Source organism: Homalodisca vitripennis, chromosome 4, assembly GCF_021130785.1.
Source record: "Homalodisca vitripennis isolate AUS2020 chromosome 4, UT_GWSS_2.1, whole genome shotgun sequence".
Classification (NCBI taxonomy): domain Eukaryota; kingdom Metazoa; phylum Arthropoda; class Insecta; order Hemiptera; family Cicadellidae; genus Homalodisca; species Homalodisca vitripennis.
Genome location: NC_060210.1, coordinates 16,038,657 through 16,063,954, shown reverse-complemented (window position 1 = coordinate 16,063,954; position 25,298 = coordinate 16,038,657). Strand labels below are relative to the sequence as shown.

Sequence of the window (25,298 nt, the reverse complement as noted above, 5' to 3'; positions counted from 1 at the left end):
GTACCTCGATTACACTCGATGTTGCTTATATAGAAATAAATTTTAATTCAAAATGTAAGGACTACGGATGAAATCTTTCTCTAAATACCTTGCCACATGATGATTTCATATTACTGAGTTATATTTTTATAGCAGTGTTTAAATAATAAATGTTCCGGTGACAAAGATAGGTTACTACATTGCGCTGCAATCAGATATGGTCAGTTACTTTTAACAACTGGCTTTTCACTAAATTATTTTTCTTCTAACTTCTACACACACAAATCGACAAAATATTATGTATTTGTCTGGGTAGTAAGGTTATGTTAATATGGCACATGTTAAAATCTCATTTAGTTGTACTTAGAAAAATATTCATGAAACGTACTGTAGTTTAATTGCAATTTATATGATACGTTTGATAACATGTAAAGTGAAGATAACAATAAAGCATTTATTATTCGCTTTCGTTACAAATGTATTAATTCTGCTATTTTCTCCTTGCCAATTCGTCTTAAAGACAGTCCAGCCTCTCGAGTTATAAGCTTCACTAACGTTCAGCTAGACAGTATACTGTGGATATTATGCATCGTAAAATATTAAGATGTAAATTGCTTGCTGTTAATGGGCTAGGTTAAAGCTAACAAGTTCTCTGTACAGTTTGATTTCTAATACTACGTACCTATTGCAATCAGTTAAATGTGAATTGAAACGTTGGTTATAATGTTGAAGCTCTGTAGTATGAAATTGTAATTACCATGTAATTACCTCATTCCCTCCGATTCCAGTTGATACTTATGAGACATGCATACTTTACTCTTATGAGTTGTATTTTAGTGTAAAATCATTTTATTAACATAAACCACTAATTAGCGAAGTCCAATCATGCCAAATGATACACTAATGGTACAATCTCAAAAGTACTGTGTGTTTGAAAAATGTGTTCCAAAATGTATAATATCAACTGTACTTTTATTTCAGTACTATATAATACACAAAGAAAACACATTATGTTCCATTGTTTCAGACATTCGCGAGTTATAAAATGGCAATGGACTTATTATACAGCGCTAACAAAGCAATCCGTAAACAATCCAACGCAAAAATAAATACCACTGTGCTCACAAATAGTTCTTTTATTCATTCATTGCGAGCGAACAAATTAACTTTTAAATTCTGAACAAAACACCCGCAACTGAAGTGAATGAGGAGAATAAGATAAACTGTCATATGTGAATCCAACTCGAGGGACATACGGACACATATGGGAGGTCAGACTGGACGTGGTCTGGAAGAACAATAGCGAAAGCTTTGTGTGTTTGTATAAACTGGATGATAAATAGTTCCAAAACAATATTCTATGATCATTTATCATCCAAGCTGTATGCTTATTATATTTAATACTCATACCCATAATCATCCAAATACAACGTATTACAAGTCTTAGTAACCAATCCATACTGTGATCTCACTGACTGTATGGATTAGATACGGATCCAATTTAATTCCGTAATATTGCTCGATGATAAGTCCAAACCTAGTTCCCAAATGGTGAAGTGGTTAGCCTCTTTGTCCTCGGTGGCAAACGTCCCGGGTTCAAATCCCGCTGGAATTCTACCAAATTTTGTACGCTAATTCTCGGTAGTAAAATAAATAAAAATGAAAATATAATCAATTAAAATCTGCAAAAACTTGATTTAGAGTTTATTTAAAAGATAATGGAAATTTGGGGCTAATTCACGAGGATAAATAAGGACATGTTTTATTGGCAGTATTTAAATTATATTTCATGCTAAATATTACAAATTGGTCACCTTATATTACGAATGCTCCTATTTATAGTTGTTTTATTTCTTCTAAGAATCTATGAATAGAGTTTGAGGTCCGTCCTTCGATAAATTCTTTGTACGTAATTTTTGTTTTGGAGAATCATTGTTATTTTTGTGAAGTAATATACTTCACAACAATTTGATTTAGTCTCATGAGATGAAATATATAAAATTAGGATAATAGCATTTCGAAAACTTAGCATCGTTATATGTTACAAAATATTTACCACTGTTTCGAGGATTCATATCTACCCTCTTCGTCAAGTGCTAGAAATATAATACATAAAAATGTACTTAAAACCTGCAAAGTATAGCAATGAGTGCTACTAAATAAATATTTAAAAATGTCATCCCCCACTACAGCTTGAAGTCAAGAGAAAATATACCAAGTCAAGAGTCTACCTTAACCACGTTACACCAGCACAGGCAAAAAGTAGAGTATTATCAATGCCTGGATTTATTTCCTCCTGCCAGGTGTAATATTTTTTTTTTAATTTTTAATGGTAGTCCAATGTAATACGTTGAAGATTTTATTTTATTCACTAAATGTCTTGCACCTGACGAAGGGACTGGATATAATTTTTCGAAACGTACATATAACATATAATTTATAAAGTGTTGTAACGTACATCGATGCCAATTATCCTAAATCTTAATATCCCACCATCAATAACAAACTTTAAACAAATTAATTAAATTGTCCTTTTGTAAGTACCTATACATTGTACAATAATTTATTCTTAGTTCATGCTCAATAAACCAATATTATATGAGAATAGAACATGCGCATTGTATTTTAATACAGTCAAATGTCATTTTCTAATTTTGAAATGAAATTTATGCATGATTACTCATCTGGTTAAACATGTAAAACTGATTACGTAGAACATAATGTATGTACATTCCAGGATTCATTTCACCAGACTGTGTGCCAGAATATCACGTACTGACAACTCTGAATATATTACATATTCTTAATATTCAAATCGCATATGTTTTAATGTTTCAACGTCACGCTAAAATTAGTATATCAGAATGATTATATACTTAATCTTCAGTTTTATACATTTATACTGTTTTATTGATTTTCTTGGGTTAATTATTTAAAACAATCAAAGGTGGAACTAAAAGAAACGAATCGTGAAAATAAAATTATAAAATTACATTACATTGGAAACCAATTGGAGTTATTTATATTACAATATTGTTGTAGAACAATTTCTAATAAAAACAGTTGGATATGTAACGTAAATATATTTATATCCACTAACAGTTGTTACACGGAAATCTTGTAACAACCTACACACAATATCTGTTCACAAAGATTAATCTCTGTCCGTAGCAATCAAAAGCCACTCCAGCAGCATCTTTGTAATCAGCAAAGATTACCTACCTGGAATCAGGAACAATTACGACAATCGGCTTTATATGCTAAGCCCTAATTGTTTGAATATCAATTGAATCGTTCATAAAGAGACCAGTAATAAGTTCCAAATTCCTAAAGATATCTTTAAGTTATCTTTTAATTATGTAAAGATAGGATTGAGCTGTGTAATTTACATATATATGTTTATCTAGTTTTGTCTTCAAACATTGAAAATTCGATAAACTTAAAATTCGTTTTTTGTTGTTTGACCGTGTAATATTTTTAAAATAAAAATCAAATCTTTTAAACAGCTAATACAGATACGACGTGTGTGAACACAAAGTTAGTAAATTTCAATACCAATTTAACTGGCGTTTTAGGCCCCAATGATGGCTCATTATTAGGTTATAAGCTTATGGTATTAATTAATTAAAAACAGAATAATTAATTGAAGTTTATCATTAAACATCTTTAACTGTGTTCATTTCAATTAGATGTCATTTGCAATTAGTTAATATGGTATGTAAACACAGCTTGTTTGTAAAAAAAAACTCTGTATTTGTTCACGATTGACGACATATAATAATGAGCGTAATGTTATTACCGTGCATTAGTTTAATGCTGCCGATATAAGTTAAATTTATGTTATTGGATTGTATGGTATTGGAAAGATTTTAATTTTGGTTTGATTTATTTATAACTCAGCCAGGAATTTAAATATTATATTATATTTGCCCCTCTCCTATGTTACTGTTACTCGAACAAGTTATGGGATTACGTACCTGATGTATGAAATTACAACGGTGTGATCATAATACCTTAGGTAAGCTTTTAAGTTGCACAGTAAATATTTGAACGTTACCAAGGAACACACCCTATTTTGAGCTACAACAATATTTTGCGTGCTATAAAAGTCTACATTTTTTAACTACAAATTGGATTAAAAATGTAAATGTGTGATTTCTTGACTAGTATTTGTAATAATAATAACAAAGACTATCTATCAAAAGTTTATTATTTGATTGTGCTTTGACATCATCTCAAAAGAATTTCTTACGTAAAGTAGAACGTTATTCATTATTCAGACATTTGAACAATACTGTAGTAGCTTCAAGAGGTAAAGATGAATACTAAAATACATTTTTAGAGATTTGTACAACCTTACGCTAAAAAATATATAAAATTACACTACTTAAAATAAAATCATTTAACGTTCAGTCTTAGTAATAACGAACATTTTATTTTTAACTGATCTTTTTAAACAATTTTAATTTTTTGTTTGAATTGAACATCCGAAAATAAAACACACGTAAGTTTTAAGGTTACTGTGCAATATTTTGTGCCTTTACAACAACCCCAAGCTTTATGCAATCTGAAAACCGTGTCGTAGAATAGACCACCGAAATCTGTGATCGATACCTTCCAGAAGAGAACCGGTAAGATTGACAGTTGCTCGTATCACATCAGTAGTAATGTAGACTGTATTATGCTTCAGAAAAGAAATGAGGTTTTTATTGACGAATAAATTGACTTTGGGTATTTACAACTGTCCATGTGATACTTTGTCCGGCAAAGGATTTTGAAGGCACCACTACTAATCCAATTACTAAAAACTGAGAGTTGAGATCGAGACAAGAAGGCAAGAAGTTTAGTTTCGGGGAGGTTAATCACGAGTTATTAGAATTTAGGTTTAAACCTTTTTTCATAGAAATTTTTATTTATTTATGTATAAAATATCGCTGTAATATTTTCACTATTTCAATACAATACTATTTTCTCAGCCATTAAGAGAAGAAAATAACAAAATATTCGTTATAGAGTTGTAACAATGGAGGTAATAAAGAACGGAACCAAAAATGAAAAGTAGCTCTTTAACATCCAATCCTTTTTGTTTGCCAGTAGGCGTGGAGGAGCATAATTTATCCGAAGGAGTAATGGCACCCGGACAATAAATTTGGGATGATAACAGATTTGGGCGAGTGGACGCGGTAAAGGCCGGGGACAGATGGATCACCGACAAACAATAGATGTGGTTCCTTGCACTGGGATGTAAATCGGTTGGCACAGAGCCGGATGGCCCAGAAGTGGTGGTGGAAGAAATAACATGCGGCGCACCTGGATAGATGTCGGCCATCAGTCTACCGACTCCTGCTAAACAATAGCGGTGACAAGTCAATAAATCTGGGATGATAACATATCAGGGGAAGTGGAAGCGGGCAAGGCCAGGAATAGATGGATCACCGACAAACAATAGATGTGGTTCCGTGTACTAGGATGTAAATCGGTTGGCACAGAGCCGGATGGCCCAGAGAAGTGGTGGAAGAAATGACACGCGGCGCCCGGATAAATGTCGGCCATCAGTCTACCGACTCCTGCTAAACGATAGCGCCGGCAAGGCAATCACGCAGTACATTTACGAGGAATTGGCTACAGTTAACAGATTCGGTAGTGTCGTCTGTCGAGACCAATTTGTTACTTTCTCTCTGCACTTGAGTTCACTCCAAGATATTTCTCACGGCACATTAACTAGTATCATCTATCATACCAGCTAAATATAGTGTTTTTTTAATTGTACCAGCTAAGTATGCTGTTTGTTGAATTGTGAGGCTGCGCTCCATGGTGTCGGTAAATTTTCATTTGACATTGAGGTGGTACTACCACTTCACAGTTTGGATTTTAACTTTAAAAATCTTTTTTGGCACATTTCTTTTAGATGAGAATAATGATTTATTTCTTCATAAAAAACATAAGTATACCCATTTTATTGGTAATTTTTTATATTAATTAATACAAAATAAATACAATACTTTTTGAGTGCAGTCACTAAAATAATTCTGTCTATCATCCTAGGCGTCTAAATTTGCGTTTAACTCCACAATCTGGATTAACACTTAAAAACAAAAACTACAATATCAGTATGATAAATGTTTTGGTTATAAATTTAAATCAATATCATTAATTCCTAAACAAAGTCAATATGAACACAACCAATACAAATTCTGTTTTTTTTATAATATATAAGTATATACAAAAGTAATTACATATTCAGTCTCATAATACCTGCTTAAACTCATACATACACACAAACATACCCAGAAAAAAAATTAGTTTACATTGGACCACGTTATTTCCATTGTAGAATCATAGCCTTAAATCAGGTGAATTCCATAGTGTATTAAAAAAATGTACCAGAAAAAGTTTTAGGGGAGGGGTCAAGACAACCATTTTTTGAACAACCAAACTGTGAAGTGGTAGTACCACCTCAATGTCAAATGAAAATTTACCGACACCATGGAGCGCAGCCTCACAATTCAACAAACAGCATACTTAGCTGGTACAATTAAAAAAACACTATATTTAGCTGGTATGATAGATGATACTAGTTAATGTGCCGTGAGAAATAGGGGAGGGGTCAAGACGTCCATTTTTCCATAGTGGACAGAAAGTAAGGCCCCCTTTTGTTCCTTAACAAGTTCTTGACCCGTTTCTATTTTAAGAAGGATCTTTCATCAGTAAACGGCAGTATTACTGAATTATTTAAATAATAATAATATTTTACTAAAAAGAGTAATTGAAAAAATTTTAAATTTGGGGGTCCGAACCCCTTGGACCCCTAGCTGGTTACGTCTTAGCTATCCGTGCATAATATGTGGTAAAACTAAATATCACGTGTATCTCTTCATGAAAGAAACTTTTCTATGAACGCACCTGTCATAAATAGAAAGATAGAAATAGATAGAAATCCTAAGAATTTGTTACCGTACACTGAAGAAGTCTTTTATGTGATTTTCCAATGGTCTAATCTTACCGTGTATGATAATGATCCGGCATTCACTACAAACATGTTGCAATTATGTTTTTCTAGGGAATGAATACTGGTAATGTATCTTTTATCAATTTCAATAAGATTCTATGTTGGAATAAACATGCAAAGTAACACAGTCTGTTAAATAGATTGTATGTGTTTCCCTTGTATTATTTCCGTCATTACGCCAATAATGACAATGGCACTGAGCCTTTTTCCAATAATTGCTATAGAGATTTTTAAATAACTAATCATATATCTTCTCAGTACCGCCATAGAGTATGGTATACTCATGTCATTCCTAAATACACATATAATCTTTATTGCTATAATCTCTTAGAAAACATAATATCATCAAAAGGTGAGAATGATTACTTAGTACTTTAGTGATATAATTCTTGGTTCCCTCCAATTTTCATACAGCCTATAGAAATATGACTCACAGTCATGGGTAAGCTAAATACCCCAACAACTATTTGCTTTTTTCTGAATTATAAAGTAGTAAATAAATGTAACGAGATTGGGCCTTAAATATTCCTGCGTACACTTAAAAAAGCAATCATTTTCAGATGAATAATTTATTTTTCAAAACAGAGATCATCTTTTGATGAAGCCATTGATGAAAATTAGACCACCTCCTGAAATGTTATTATTTATTCTCATAGATCAAGATTTGGGATATAAAATTCACATTTATTAATTAAGTAAAAAGTTTAATATTTGCTCTGCAATGTCTGTCCGATTTTGACTTAGATAAATTTGTAGTATTCTTTCTCTTAATTTCTTACATACTTTCAAATTTTTTTATCATTTACGGTTAATATTGTGATATTTTTCCTAACAATATGGCTTTAACAGCCTGGTTCTGCAAAAGTGCTCTTAGGATTTTCTGGGCCCTCAGCAGTAGGGACATAGGGTCCAGAGAGCGATTTCGCTCGGTAGCGTGTCATTACTTTTTTTATCTCATCCTTATATTTGCGATGAGGCACCAAAATCGTTTTCTTACACAATAATGTAAAGTTAAAATACCCAAAAACAAATTCGAATCAGTGCAGAAACATTATTCACTAGATATACATGTCACTATGCTTCTACGATCCCAAAACATTTAAATCAATGCCGAAAGATATTAAGAAATCTCCTAATGATAATATCTTCAAGAAGCGTCTAAGGGAGGGCTTACTATAGTCTTGACGAAGATGTTCCCATCATTGAAATAATTGTCTAGAACCATTAGGTTAGATTATCAATTATAATAATTATTTGTTGTAATGAATCTTTATTGAGATATACATTGTGTTGTGACGTGTAAATAAACCTGGATTATAATAAATGACATCTCATTCTTCTGCACACAGATCGTAAACCTCTATTCCGCACTTACTGGCAATGACTTCAACCAGGCCAAGGCACTCGTCAGAAGCATCCAGGATCTGCAAATCAGACTGTCTAATTGTTCGCCAAGACAATAGCGGATCTCCATGGTCAGGACCTCTAGAGTCAGAGGACGGAACCGACCTGCAGACTCTTTAGAAGAGATGGCACTCGTAGAAACTCAAGTGAATGATTTTCCGGTCATCAGTGGAACAAATTATGTAACTCACCTTCCCAATTTTGCAGTGGTCAGTTTATAATGTATATCATTCTAAATAAACATTGAACCTTTGTTTATTTAATGTAATCTGAAAATAGATAAGTTCCTTACGTATTCACAGCGATAATCTTATCGTATTTTGAAACTGTTTACGATTTTTAATCCTATGTTTAACCAACGATAGGTTTCTTAATTTTTTTATAGCGTACAGTTTTATACAAGAAATCTTAGATATATTAAGGTTAGTTATATAAAAGGTAGGCTAGTTAGAAATATTGTTATGTGTTCCGTTATTTTATTTAAATATACATGATTTGGGGGGGGGGAGAATAATTCTACATTTCTTCAGATATCGACACCACTTAACCACCAATCATTGTTAGGCATAACAAATTTATTTTGTACAGCTCATTTTTTCGACCACCATCTGTAAATAATATATGTACTTATTTTTTCAGATGTAAGTATAATATTGTGACAAATGAACTTGAACTACTTCTTTATACTGAATCTATTATTATAAAGTTTTTTTTTATAGTTGATGATATAAAGTTTATTACACGTGTAATCCCGATTTCCAATATTTGGTCCCACAAAAGGTTAGTGCTCCAGAAAATACAACTACAATCTGATTAATGAGGTGCTGAGGGTTAAAACTGAAAAAATACATTTTTCAAATATCCGTAGTCAATTATTTGTTTTTTCTTAATTAACAAGAAAACTAATTCATTTAATTTAATTAATTTTTGTATTAATTAAAGATGGAGAATCTGTGTTTTATGAACGGCGGTTTGTTACAAAAAAACTGTAATCTACGTCGAACCCATAATGTCTAGTTACCGTTAGTGACTACGAATTGATTGGTAACATTTTTATTGAAAGTAATCTATCAAATTTCGAGGCTAAAAAACCTCAAATGAAATGTAACATTTTCATTGTTCAGGCAATTGTTGTTTCTCCATGTCTACCTCTAAAACTTTTCTCATTTGTAGGTTTTAGCTTATAAACTTACTAGAAACAATTCAATAATATCAACCCAGGTAGCATAAAATTATTTTAGTTTTATTATTTAAGTATAAAGATTTATTTTTTTGAAAAAGTTCAGCACGAGAAACACCGCTACGTAACAATTGCAAAGTATGAGTACATCCCCTCTAGTGTTACGTAACATGCTACATTTGAATGCCAGTTTGCCTAGAAACTTATCTATTCTGTAATATGAATTTTCAATTTTATAGCTTAATTCATTGTGTAACGTTACATTATTTTGTTACTATATTACATGTTAAAATGCCAGTTCGCTTAGAAAAAGTATTTGTTCTGTACTATGAATTTTCAATTTTATAGCTTAATTCATTGTGTAACGTTACATTATTTTGTTACTATATTACATGTTAAAATGCCAGTCCGCTTAGAAAAAGTATTTGTTCTGTACTATGAATTTTCAATTTTATAGCTTATTTCATTGTGTAACGTTACATTTGTTACTATATTACATGTTAAAATGCCAGTTTGCTTAGAAAAAGTATTTGTTCTGTACTATGAATTTTCAATTTTATAGCTTAATTCATTGTGTAACGTTGCATTTGTTACTATATTACATGTTAAAATGCCAGTTTGCTTAGAAAAAGTATTTGTTCTGCACTATGTATTTTAAATTTTATAGCTTAATTCATTGTGTAACGTTACATTTGTTACTATATTACGTGTTAAAATGCCAGTTTGCTTAGAAAAAGTATTTGTTCTCTACTATGAATTTTAAATTGTATAGCTTAATTCATTGTGTAACGTTGCATTTCTTACTATATTACATGTTAAAATGCCAGTTTGCTTAGAAAAAGTATATGTTCTGTACTATGAATTTTAAATTTTATAGCTTAATTCATTGTGTAACGTTACATTTGTTACTATATTACATGTTAAAATGCCAGTTTGCTTAGAAAAAGTATTTGTTCTGTACTATGAATTTTCAATTTTATAGCTTAATTCATTGTGTAACGTTACATTTGTTACTATATTACATGTTAAAATGCCAGTTTGCTTAGAAAAAGTATTTGTTCTGTACTATGAATTTTAAATTTTATAGCTTAATTCATTGTGTAACGTTACATTTGTTACTATATTACATGTTAAAATGCCAGTTTGCTTAGAAAAAGTATTTGTTCTGTACTATGAATTTTCAATTTTATAGCTTAATTCATTGTGTAACGTTACATTTGTTACTATATTACATGTTAAAATGCCAGTTCGCTTAGAAAAAGTATTTGTTCTGTACTATGAATTTTCAATTTTATAGCTTAATTCATTGTGTAACGTTACATTTGTTACTATATTACATGTTAAAATGCCAGTCCGCTTAGAAAAAGTATTTGTTCTGTACTATGAATTTTCAATTTTATAGCTTAATTCATTGTGTAACGTTACATTTGTTACTATATTACATGTTAAAATGCCAGTCCGCTTAGAAAAAGTATTTGTTCTGTACTATGAATTTTCAATTTTATAGCTTAATTCATTGTGTAACGTTACATTTGTTACTATATTACAATGTTAAAAATACCAGTCTTTCGCTTAGAAAAAGTATTTGTTCTGTACTATGAATTTTAAATTTCATAGCTTAATTCATTGTGTAACGTTACATTTGTTACTTATATTACATGTTAAAATGCCAGTTTGCTTAGAAAAAAGTATTTGTTCTGTACTATGAATTTTGAATTTTATAGCTTAATTCATTGTGTAACGTTACATTATTTTGTTACTATATTACATGTTAAAATGCCAGTTCGCTTAGAAAAAGTATTTGTTCTGTACTATGAATTTTCAATTTTTATAGCTTAATTCATTGTGTAACGTTACATTTGTTACTATATTACATGTTAAAAATGCCAGTTCGCTTAGAAAAAGGATTTTGTTCTGTACTATGAATTTTTCCATTTTATAGCTTAATTCATTGTGTAAACGTTGCATTTGTTACTATATTACATGTTAAAATGCCAGTTTGCTTAGAAAAAGTATTTGTTCTGTACTATTAATTTTCAATTTTATAGCTTAATTCAATTGTGTAACGTTGCATTTGTTACTATATTACATGTTAAAATGCCAGTTTGCTTAGAAAAAGTATTTGTTCTGCACTATGTATTTTAAATTTTTATAGCTTAATTCATTGTGTAAACGTTACATTTGTTACTATATTACGTGTTAAAATGCCAGTTTGCTTAGAAAAAAAAAGTATTTGTTCTGTACTATGAATTTTAAATTGTATAGCTTAATTCATTGTGTAACGTTGCATTTCTTACTATATTACATGTTAAAATGCCAGTTTGCTTAGAAAAAGTATATGTTCTGTACTATGAATTTTAAATTTTATAGCTTCTAATTCATTGTGTAACGTTTACATTTGTTACTATATTACATGTTAAAATGCCAGTTTGCTTAGAAAAAGTACTTGTTCTGTAACTATGAATTTTCAATTTTATAGCTTAATTCATTGTGTAACGTTACATTTGTTACTATATTACATGTTAAAATGCCAGTCCGCTTAGAAAAAGTATTTGTTCTGCACTATGTATTTTAAATTTTATAGCTTAATTCATTGTGTAACGTTACATTTGTTACTATATTACATGTTAAAATGCCAGTTTGCTTAGAAAAAGTACTTGTTCTGTACTATGAATTTTAAATTTTATAGCTTAATTCATTGTGTAAACGTTACATTTGTTACTATATTACATGTTAAAATGCCAGTCCGCTTAGAAAAAGTATTTGTTCTGTACTATGAATTTTCAATTTTATAGCTTAATTTATTGTGTAACGTTACATTTGTTACTATATTACATGTTAAAATGCCAGTCCGCTTAGAAAAAGTATTTGTTCTGTACTATGAATTTTCAATTTTATAGCTTAATTCATTGTGTAACGTTACATTTGTTACTATATTACATGTTAAAATGCCAGTCCGCTTAGAAAAAGTATTTGTTCTGTACTATGAATTTTCAATTTTATACCTTAATTCATTTGTGTAACGTTACATTTGTTACTATATTACTTATGTTAAAAATACCAGTTCGCTTAGAAAAAAGTATTTTGTTCTGTACTATGAATTTTAAATTTCATAGCTTAATTCATTGTGTAAACGTTACATTTGTTACTATATTACATGTTAAAATGCCTGTTTGCTTAGAAAAAGTATTTGTTCTGTACTATTAATTTTGAATTTTATAGCTTAATTCATTGTGTAACGTTACATTATTTTGTTTACTATATTACATGTTAAAATGCCAGTTTGCTTAGAAAAAGTATTTGTTCTGTACTATTAAATTTTCAATTTTATAGCTTAATTCATTGTGTAACGTTGCATTTGTTACTATTATTACATGTTAAAAATGCCAGTTTGCTTAGAAAAGTATTTGTTCTGCACTATGTATTTTAATTTTATAGCTTAATTCATTGGTGTAACGTTGCAATTTGTTACTATATTACATGTTAAAATGCCAGTTTGCTTAGAAAAAGTATTTGTTCTGTACTATGAATTTTTCAATTTTATAGCTTAATTCATTGTGTAACGTTACATTTGTTACTATATTACATGTTAAAATGCCAGTTCGCTTTGAAAAAGTATTTGTTCTGTACTATGAATTTTTAAATTTTATAGCTTAATTCATTGTGTAACGTTACATTTGTTACTATATTACATGTTAAAATGCCAGTTTGCTTAGAAAAAGTATTTGTTCTGTACTATGAATTTTCAATTTTATAGCTTAATACATTGTGTAACGTTACATTTGTTACTATGTTACATTTTAAAATTCTAGTTTGTTTCTAAAATAATTTCTCCTTTCATGGGAATTCGAACTAACAATTGACCTACAAGATTGCAACTTAAAAAAATATTTAAACTATTTGATTAATATCACCTGTACTAGTTTAATGGCATTAAAAAAATAATAACATACTGTTACGCATCACACATTGCAATCGCGTGTGTATATTTTAACCAACAATTTCCAGAACCCAAAAAACACGTGTTTTTCCTTTAATATTGTTTTGACTGTAAATAACACTAATAAGAGTAATATATTGCCAAGGTAAATCAAGAACCAATAAAGTTCAATTTTCACCATGCAGTACTTTCAACATTATTTACTATGCGGATTTTTTATTGCCAGCGTAAACCCATAAGAGAAATGTAAATATTTTCACCAACGTTCAGCGAGTGAACAAACCATTATTGTCCTCGATGTTGCTTGTCTAAAAATTAAGCTTTGTGCAAATTTTCAACTCTGTAGATCATTTCTTTCTCGAGATACCGTGTAGACAAACAAACTCTTCACGAATAAAGTTTCTCCATCCTGTCAAGTGATAGACTCGTAACGTCCAGACAATAAGCGATGATATCAAAATAACGTTACACCGTGGCATGTTTACTGGACGTTCGATGGGATCAGGAATGTAATTTTATGATGGATTCACGACGCAGTTGAATTAAAGCATAATTTCAATTGGGAAGGTGATCAATCAGATTCTCTGGTACATTTTGGTTGTCCCACATTTAGAACCGTATTTCATAACAAGCATGTGTATTTTGCGATCAGTTCTTTGAATACAGTATTGTGGAAAGTATTTATCATACAGTTTTTCCCCGGTGGAATATATATTAGTGATATTTATTTATTTACGGACAACCCATTTTGACAAAATATTGTAAAAAGTTACAAAGGCTAATAAAGATAAGCTGCAACACAATACAGTAATTTAAACAGAGTAGTATGATAATGGATACAAAACAACCTGACTAAGATGAATTAATATATGTAAGATGCAAAAGACCAGATGAATTAGCAAACAATAAGAGGTAACAATAATAAACTATGATAAATAACATGATGACTAACAGACAACAAGGCAATAAAATATGAAAGAGCTAACAATGATCAACTATGTAGAAAAACAAAACCAAACCTAGAATATCAACAAACGAAAGAGAAAAAAAATATTTTTAACCTTTATATAGATAACAATGATAAATAATTTATGAACAATGAAACATAAATAAATAACAAATGAACAATTTGGAACTAATGAGCAGTGCAAGCAAGCATAAATAGATATGAATCAATAAATATAACAGCGATTAAGTAAAAAATAATTAATATATTAAAAAAGACAAAAATAAAATAAGTATTAACAGTAAGAAGCGTTATATAAAGTGATTACAAGCAATAAAGAGATCTAAAAACAATAACAATAAATTAATAGTAATAACAAAATAAATACCATACGAACATAAAAACAATGCATATTTTACATGGAGCCTTCCTTTCTTAATCTTCCATGATATAAATAATATCCTTGCTTCTTCAGTTACTGATCATGAGGGAGTCGTGGGGAACGATAGAGGTGTGAAGTGTGACTGTCATGACTATGAATGGTACGAGTTAGCGAACCAAAAATGTATACCAAGCCAAAAAGGCTACCAGGCCAGATAGCCTACAAGGAATTGCGGAGATATATTTTTCCACATACGCTTTTAAGATTTTAGTTCCCAAGATGAAATGCTAGCTACGAGGTGACGAAGATGCAACTATTTTTCTAAGTATATTTTTGTGCTTTTTATGTATCAGTTACATTTTGATTTTATGTCCATACAATAGGCACTAAAGGTAATATGAGACGGCTGCAATAGTAACTTTGTATTATGAATTATTACAAATTAATCCAAAAGTAAAGCAAAAATAAACTAAAGTAAAAATGTATTATTTTATCAGGCGAAGTTAGGGCTAAGAGGCCCTGTATAACACCTAACATGTGGATCAAGGGCTAAATGACTTCCGAACCATCACCGATGGCCGTGCAGGCGGGCTGCTTGCAAGGACAGGATCACCAGCGGCACCCATCCAAAGGGCAGAAACGCTCGACGTTGCTTGATCTGTTTATCTCGCGATAACCGTTGTACCCGCTACACTACACTATTGGCGTTTAGAAGGAAACACTTTTTATAAACGTTACTGCAAATCTTATAAAAGTAGAACATAGGAGAATAAAACTTATCTTTACTAGGAATCTCTTCAATAGTAAACGAAGCAATTTCAAACTTTAACCAACTTTTAGCTTTGCTTAAATAAAACAATTGCCTCGGTAAACTAGAAAACGACTTTGGTCTTAAGTTTTAAATAAACACTTAAATGCTAATGCCGCCGAGACAAACTCATTTGAATCTTCCCTTAATTGCCTTTAATTAAATAGATTTAAACTCTGTACCGTTCCAGAAACCATTTAACGAAGCGGAGTAATTAATTTTAACTAGTTATTTCTTTATCGCCTTCTTAGTTTCTTCTTCACGGTTATCCTCCTCAGTATATTTCATGCTGTTACATTGAAACAAAAATCTGTATCATTCTTTTACATAGCAATATTGAACTAATTAGGAATTTCTATTAATAAATTTATATAAATATCTTACTCAAATTTTACTACTAAATAGTTTTCATATTTAAAAGAAAATCTTCTTATGAATGTTAATAAACATTTAATTCTATAAATAAAATTAAGTCAAAGGATTATTTTCAAATTTTTTATATGTGTATCGTATATCTTGATAACAGTACTACTAAATTATACTGTATATCTACACTTCTATATTATTATACGTAACAGTAATTATGCAAGGATGACTGCCGTATTTGCCGAAATGAAAATCCAATTATTCCGTGCCTTTCGCGGTATTTGCAGTATAGTATAGATATTATTAATACAAAAATATGGTTGTTTTATCCTAATTTATAAAAATTTTGAATTCTTACTGGACCACGGTTATTTTAAAACTCTTGAATAGTATCAAAAATTTAGTAAAAATTCTTGAGTATAGCGTCATTTCAACTTCCACTCAGTTCAGAAATCTAACAATGCGATAGACTCACTAGACGTGAAACTATACGAACAGTTCTTTTTTAATGTTTTCGTCACCGACTTTTTTAGATCTCTACATCCAGACGTGGACTCCGGATTCCAAAAGTCTAATCTGCCAAAGTGTCAGAGGTCGTACCCTGCACTGAGCGGAATTTGAAATAGAGCTAAATGTACATTCCTATTGAAAAACTATACACACCATAGCTACACTATGCGTAGAGAACTCGTTTGCTCCGCGGTGCTTTGGCATCGTAAACTAACATCGTAGTGCACCTGATGAGACAATCTGGTTTACACTGGGTTGCTGCTGAGAAACCAGATAGACCTCTTTTATGGTATATGTGTATATGATGACAAAACAATCCAGAGTTCGTTTTTAATAACCATCACCGACTTACCTTTCGGATCTCTTAGGACGGACGTGGACTCCACACTCTAGCCAAATATTGCCCCACTCAGGTACTGATGACGGCGTATTATGGCTTGATTTACCCCCACCTTACCTACGGAGTGGCATTGTGGGGTGCTTGTGCAAACAATCAGTTGATGGGGGTCTTCAGATTGCAAAAGCAAGCGATTCGAATAATCGCACATTTGAAATTCAGAGAGTCATGCAGAGAATCTTTCAAAAGTTTGCAGCTGTTGACCCTGCCGAGTCTCTACATTTTCGAAACAACACAGTATTGTATGTCAAAATGCGTCAAGACAAGTGGCCAAGACATACATTCATATGAGACCAGAGCCAGGGGAAACTACCGAATTGGCCAACACAGAACGGTGATTTATGAACGCCTGCCATCACAAGCAGGAGTTCATTTCATCAACAAGCTGCCACACCGAATAAAAAATGCCCCAACGCCCAAGGCGTTCAAAATTCGTCTAAAACGCTTTTTAGCGACACAGGCATTTTATAAGGTCGACGAGTATTTGGCAAAAAACTGGGAGACCAGCCAATAGGTATGTCGCCCCGTCGCTGGTGGTGGGATGATTGGCGAATAAAAGGAAATAAATGAAGGTGAAATTGTATGTTTCATTGAGGATTTGATGTGGAACGGATGGAAAAATTTTAGTTACAATAACGTCATTTGACGCATGCTATACATGTTAACCATGTCTTGGCAATAAAGAAATTTGATTTGATTTGACTCCAGGAGTCAACATTCATTATGAATAACTTACTCACCATAGCTACGTCATGTAACATTTAATCAATAGCAAAAGTAGTAAGCACAGTTATTGAATACATGCTTCTTTAAATACTTAGGCACTGTCAATGTTTCAGGTAGTTTAGATTTTGTGTCACTACAGATTTCGAGCAATACAACTTTCAAGCAAAACATTCTTGGATTTTTTATTATATGAAAGATGAGGTTTATAAAAATTCTAGAAATAATTATAAAGGTAAAGTGACAAATAAAGAGAGTTATAGTTTATTGTATTCTTAATCATTTAGATGAAAAGCCCTGTATTTTACTTTTATCAGAAAGCATCTTTTATCATACTTTGTTTTAAGATAAAACCATTTAATTTTTCCAAACTGTAATGCAAAGTCTAGGATCAATCTTAACCTTTCGAAATAATAATTAACTTTATTTTTATTACACTTTATAACTTAAATAAGTAGAGTATAAGGATTCATTTACTCCTATCCAATATATATCAATCCTTATAACTCTCGTAAAATTGTTAGAATTATTTACCTGTGTTATTTTCCAACTTGCTATTTCGAACGGTACAAATTAACACTCCTCTTTAAAAATATGATATGTCAATTATAGTATCATTTCATACATTATATATTTTTTATTTTATTTCAGGAGGTAGGTCATTTTTATAACCACTTACCTTTACTTTTTAAATAGCTTCCTAAAACTGTTGCAGGTTAAAACCATTGAAATTTAGAAATAGTCCATAAAAATTTCCTAAATTAGGAAAGAAATGTACAAAGTTCTATATTTGCCTACAGGAATATTAATTAACAAAGTGAAAAACTGTTTGTCAAGTTTTTTACGACAGTTACAGAACATTTTACATGCCACATACTTAAAATTGTATTTAACCTCATATTATCATTGGAATTAGTATGGTGTAGCATTTTACGAGTTCTATTTAATAACTTGTATACTTTCTCCCTTATAAACATCCAAACAAGTGCATTCTGTATGGACAGTAACAAAAGTATTTGTAAATTTATACTATATAAATTAAACAAGCACATTGTATGGTATATTTAACACATTGCAATTATCCTAAACATCCATCGTTATGCATTTGTAGGGTGCAGAGTAACATTTTAACAAAGAACACTAATTTCTTTTGTATATTGCTATATTTTAGATGATAATTAAGTCTTTAAACAATGAGAATATTTCTTTTCATGAATGAAAAGTACATTTAAAGGGCTTCCTACTTCATCAAGAGTAACTGGAGAACAATGCGTTGAACGCAGTGAGTGTAAGAGTGAATGCAATGAATGCAGCTTCTATTGTGTGCCAGCGGTGTAAAATACCCTGACCTAACAGAGCCCCTGTAATCTCCACAATTACTCATTGGGATCCCTTAATGTACCCTTAATTAATTACAGAGACCTCCATCCTATCTGCTCCTATACCTTCGCTATCTTTACTTCTAGCCTTTGTATAATTTATCACGTCAACTGTTTTAATTTATAGAATATAGTTATATTTTATTTCTTAAAAGGAACTATATAGAGGATATCCGAATGCTGATTAAAAATTCAATTACTTTTTTATATTCTGGAAGCTAACTTCTGTTTTAATATGAGAACACCATCTATTTTTATTGCTCCCTTATTAATAAGATCCGTAAATGATTCCTTAATTAATTACAGAGATTTCCATCCAATCTCCTCTAAGATCTTCGCTACCTTTACTTCTAGCCTTTCTGTAATTTATTACATTAACTGTTTTAATTTGCAGTGTATCGTTAGTTAGTTCCATTTTATATAATGCAACATTTCCCAACCTAGTTAGCCAGTACAAATTAATATTATTTTTTATCCAATGTTCCGGAACTAAATTATCGACGGACTAACTACCTAATTGGCACGCGTATGAATATTTTATTGTAACCCTTCGTAGCAGCCCAACTACGTGACCGATTTCACCTCGCGCGCTATGTCCGTAAAATTTATATTTTCGTATTATTAAATTAGCCCTTTGATGCCAAACATATAAAAATGAATGTAACGTAAAGTAAAGTTGTAAATAATAAAGTAATTTACCCTTGAAGATCTTTTATTTGCTTGATTGAAATGGATACAAGTTGTGGCGTCGTCCTTCTGACGAGCACGCTATGTCGTGAAAATACGTTTTTTTCGTATTATTAAATGGCTAATACCGTCGCGAATTCTTTTAGGCGATGCTCACGAATTATTTGAGTAGATGGCTAACACTTTCATAACTTCTACTCCTCTTCTAGTAATTACCGACTAGAAATAACCCTTCTTAGACTACAGCTTCAATGTCTCGTGCCAAGACGCCGACACCCGGGTTGTGAGTCTACATATTGCAAAGGGAAGTAAAATCTTAAGTTTTATAAAGTGAATAATGAATAAATGAATAAATGATTTATTTCCATCAATAAAATAATTTTTAAAGTAACACTTTTATAACCCAGGAAATAATGCTGGTCAGTATCAAGTAAGCGACCAGCATGAAAAAAATATACATCTATTTAAAAAGAAATTAACAAATTTGAGTCCAGTTCTACTTTAAAAACTAAGAACTAAGAGCTAAGAGCTCTCCGCAGCGTCCAAATAACACCATGCATCTAATATAACTAAAAAAGAAAACAAACTAAATAAAAAATAAAAATACAAAGCATTTCTTCTTAAACTAAATAGGTCTTTTCCAAAGTATTATCTTCTTATACAAAATTATATATATGTGTATATTTGTAATGTTTTTAACATAAGACTTTGTAGTTGGTTATAATTAAAAAAAAGAGAGAATAAATAAATAATAAAATGAAACTATGAGAATACTATTATTAGTTGGTTTTTTTTTTTCATAAAATAATCGAAGGCATAATTCCATAGAACATTGGATATTTTAGGCCCACCTATCAGATATACATTTTTAGTTCTTGTACTCTAATTGGCAGCAACGTGGCAAGGTGTACATTTCATTTACCAACTAAAAGTGGTGCTTGTAAGTTTCATTAATTAAATTGAACTTATAAGTAAACTTCGCAATTCGAGTATTTATTACTACGACCTCAGAAGTCACCACCCCCATGTGTTATCGTCATTCGTTACAGCAGAATATAGTTTATTGTATTTCTTAAAAGGAAGTATATACAGAGTATATGTCTATGTTGATTAAAAACTCAAAACTTTTTTTATTCTGATAGCTGACATCAATTTTCATATAATAACACCAACAAGACCTTATGTCTACTGTTTATAACTATAAGTAAGTAATGTTAAAATCAAAACAAAACCGAGTGTATGAAAACGTGGTTACATTTAGGGTTCTCAAAAGCCATTTTCAGAACATCCTAATAATTTTATAAATTTGAAAATGTTTTTCACGTGTTATCTATTCAACTGGTGGTGTTGAAATTTTATATGGACATCCTTCTGGAATGGTTTCTGGAATGAATATAGGCCTATTATAATTTTGAAAGTCCCTCTGGACCACGCTTCACTGTTCTTTAAAGTAGCAAAAATCCCATCTTGATATCTAAAGTTGTGAAATAATAATTGGAAAGTGTCAAATGTAATCAACTGTGATGTGTAAACATTGTTTTATGACAGCACATGTTTAAGTAATTAAACTACTACGTTCAATTTGTTTACATATAAAGTGTAAATTCTCTAAAGAATAACCATTAGTCTCTACCAGGTTTTTTGAATTCAGTGATTAGGTAAGTACTCGTCTATGTTATAAAATGTTCTAATACATAATATGGTCATAATTTGACTACGAAGACTCCCTTTCAAGCAGTCTGCAAAAATTACACTAGATGAAATTTCGCTGGATTGTGCTTTTAAACTAATAAACCAATTTCAGCTCTAAATGTTCTAAAATATTTTTCAGTTAAAAAAAAAACGTAAATTGTGTTATTGTTAATGTACGTTTGACTTCACCCTTTTTAGCAAATATAAATTATTATATATAAAAGACGAAATTACTATCTAACTTTTACTACAAATTCAAAGACTGTTATAAAACCCATCTGATCTGTTGTATACATTTTCTAGGTTTGTAAACTACGCAAAGTCTACATTAGCATGGGAAATATAACTCACTTGAAACTGAAGTGATCATACAGGAAATTGCATGCAAAACCCGCGGGTAATTGCTAGTCACTGAATAAAATGAAACAGAACTCAAACTCTGAATTGAATTAAATTAAATGTATTCACATATTTATAAGTTACAATCAGTTCACAAAATATATCAGTACAGTGCAAAGTCCCCACTAAAACTATATGACCTGTGAGTGGGGACGAGTACCTTTATCAGTCCGTTGGTATCTTAATTGTCCATGAATAACTATCTGTAAAGTACTGTTACACAAATAACAACTTAAATCTATTACAACTTGATTTGGCTATTAGATGACGGTAGTCGATGTGAATGTATTAATGCATCGTTTCACTTTCTAATTGTTTAAAGTAGTCAGCTATTTTATAATTGTTACAATTGTGGTTGATTTAATCCATAGTACTAAATCAAATTATAAACTAAGTATTTAACGATTTTGATTTTAATTTACCTTTTTTAGTTCGCATTAAATAATTAATTATTCATGCTAATCAATTGATGATTCTTATACATTTCTTATTTACAATTTTAGAGTCTCAAACCTATGGAGAATAATATATTTAAAATATTTGTGACATAAAAGCCTATTAGGTGGCCAGGGTGTATTCTCCATATAAAAAACATTGAAGAGATGGATCCTCAACATGTGAATCAACCAAATAGGTTTTGGAAACCTGAAATTTAACTATTTTTAGAATTTTTTTAACACATGATTTTACAGAATTATGGCCCCACCAAGTCAATTGTTAGTTTTGCTCAGTTTAGTTTATGATTTTACAAAAAATGTTATGTTGCTCTTTGTGCGGCTGTGGTGCTTCCATAACTCCAGATTTTTAAATATTGGCATTTTATATAACATTATGAGGATAATACATAATTATCCAGAGCATAAATAGATAGTAAATTATATAACTGGATAACAATAAATAAAATATATAAAATATCGTCCATCAACAAGCGGCATTCTATAAAAAGTTAAATATAAGCAATAAATCTCTAAACATTAACAACAATTATATAACAATGAACTATTAAACATCAGCAACAATAATAAATATTTAACATTATATGCATCCTAGTTTTTAATAAAATCTGGTTGACCGCTGAGTTGCCTGTGCATGTGTATGTACATAGTGTATGTGTTTGGGTATGTGTTTAATTAGTATAGATGTAAGTTAAGTAGTCGGCTCATTGTGTGTTGTGGTAACCCATGCACTGCCTGCAAGTTTCTAAAGTTTCTATGTTTACTAACTTGTAGTCTAATTTTGGTTTAAACACCACTGCACAATATTTATGCCGAGTTATATTCAGGGTACCGGAGAGCTTTTTTGAAAATATATTCGACTTACAATACTAAAATTAATTGATGAATAAAATAATAACGGTTGTCCACTAAGGGCCTACCTGAGGGATGAAGTCCATTATCCACAGCCACGGACGATGGCAGGCTACAGAACACTCTCCCGGCGCGCACCACGGTTCACAGACTGTGCGCGTGTCTCTCTCACCTCTTTTATAAGGTCCGTGACCTTCGCCGGCCGAGGAGTTCGCAGGAAACCCGCCGCTCCGCAGTTTGTGCAGGATAATCGCTCGCTACACGGCCTAGGTCTTCATAAGACCTCATATAAGTAGTAATACAAATATTAGTGTTAACCATTCAATGTGTAAACGTTTCGAAAATGGACAGGATCATTGTGATAATATCATCTGGTATTCGTCTTGTAGGTCCTAGCTTCTGGTTCCTGGTTCAACACAAAAATACAAATTATTAGTGTTAATAAAACCATTCAATGTGTAAACGTTTCGAAAATGGACAGGATCATTGTGATAATATCATTGGTAATTCGTCTAGTAGGTTTTTTTTTTTTTTTCCTAGCTCTGGTGCCTGGTTAACACATAAAAATACAAATATTAGTGTTAACCATATTAATGTGTAAAACGTTTCGAAAATTGGAAGGATCATTGTGATAAATATCCATTGGTATTACGTCTATGTAGGTCTAGCTCTGGTTCCTGGTTCAACACAAAATACAAATATTAGTGTTAAACATTCAATGTGTAAAACGTTTCGAAAAGGGACAGGATTCTTGTGATAAAATATCATCTGGTATTCGTCTAGTAGGTCCTAGCTCTGGTTCATGGTTCAACACAAAAATGCAATATTGTGTTAACCATTCAATGTGTAAACGTTTCGAAAATGGACAGGTCATTGTGATAAAAATCATCTTGGTATTCGTCTAGTAGGTCCTAGCTCTGGTTCCTGGTTTCACACAAAAAATACAAATATTAGTGTTAACCATTCAATGTGTAAACGTTTCGAAAATGGACAGGTTCTATTGTGAATAAATATCATCTGGTATTAGTTTGTAAGGTCCTAGCTCTGGTTCCTGGTCAACACAAAATACAAATATTAGTGTTAACCATTTAATGTGTAAACGTTTCGAAAATGGGACAGGTTCTTTGTGATAACTATCATTGGTAATTGTTTAGTAGGTCCTAGGCTGGTTCCTGGTTCAACTCACAAAAATACAAATATTAGTGTTAACCATTCAATGTGTAAACGTTTCGAAAATGGACAGGATCATTGTGATAAATATCATCTGGTATTCGTCTAGTAGGTCTAGCTCTGGTTCCTGGTTCAACCACAAAAATACAATTATTAGTGTGACCATTCAATGTGTAAACGTTTCGAAAATGGGACAGGTTTTCATTGTGGAATAAATATCAATCTGGTTTTAGTCTAGTAGGTCCTAGCTCTGGTTCCTGTTTCAACACAAAAATACAAATATTAGTGTTAACCATTCAATGGTGTAAACGTTTCGAAAATGGAAGGATCATTGTGATAAATTTCATCTGGTATTGGGTCTAGTAGGTCCTAGCTTGGTTCCTGGTTCAACACAAAAATACAAAAATATTTGTGTAACCATTCAATGTGTAAACGTTTCGAAATTGGACTGGATATTGTGATAAATATCATCTGGTATCTGTTTAGTAGGTCCTAGTCTGGTTCCTGGTTCAACACAAAATACAAATATTAGTGTTACACCATTCAATTGTGTAAACGTTTCGAAATTGGACGGATCATTGTGAAGAATATCATCTTGGTATTCGTCTAGTAGGTCCTAGCTCTGGTTCCTGGTTCAACACAAAAATTACAATTTTTAGTGTTAACCATTCAATGTGAAACGTTCGAAAAATGGAAGGATAATTGTGATAAATATAATCTGGTATTCGTCTAGTAGGTCCTAGCTTCTGGTTCATGGTTACAAACACAAAATACAAAATATTAGTTTAACCATTCAATGTGTAACGTTTCGAAAATGGACAGGATCAGTGTGATAAATATCTATCTGGTATTCGTCTTGTAGGTCCTAGCTCTGGTTCCTGGTTCAAACACAAAAATACTAAATTATTAGTGTATAACCACTTCAATGTGTAAACGTTTCGAAAATGGACAAGGATCATTGTGATTAAATTTCATCTGGTATTCGTCTAGTAGGTCCTAGCTTGGGTTCTGGTTCAACAC

At 31.2% G+C, this 25,298-nt stretch overlaps 1 protein-coding gene across 2 annotated transcripts in view; it reads right to left on the bottom strand.

Moving 5' to 3' along the window:
• The window catches only part of LOC124358994 (uncharacterized transmembrane protein DDB_G0289901-like), a 60,492-nt gene extending 37,220 nt beyond the window's left edge, over positions 1 to 23,272 (bottom strand). For both annotated transcript variants that reach the window (XM_046811294.1, XM_046811295.1), the window contains exon 1: positions 23,177 to 23,272. In XM_046811294.1, the coding sequence (XP_046667250.1) occupies positions 23,177 to 23,194 (18 nt within the window). In that variant the 5' untranslated portion in view covers positions 23,195 to 23,272. The remainder of the gene's footprint in view (positions 1 to 23,176) is intronic.
• Between the last annotated feature and the right edge of the window lie 2,026 nt (positions 23,273 to 25,298).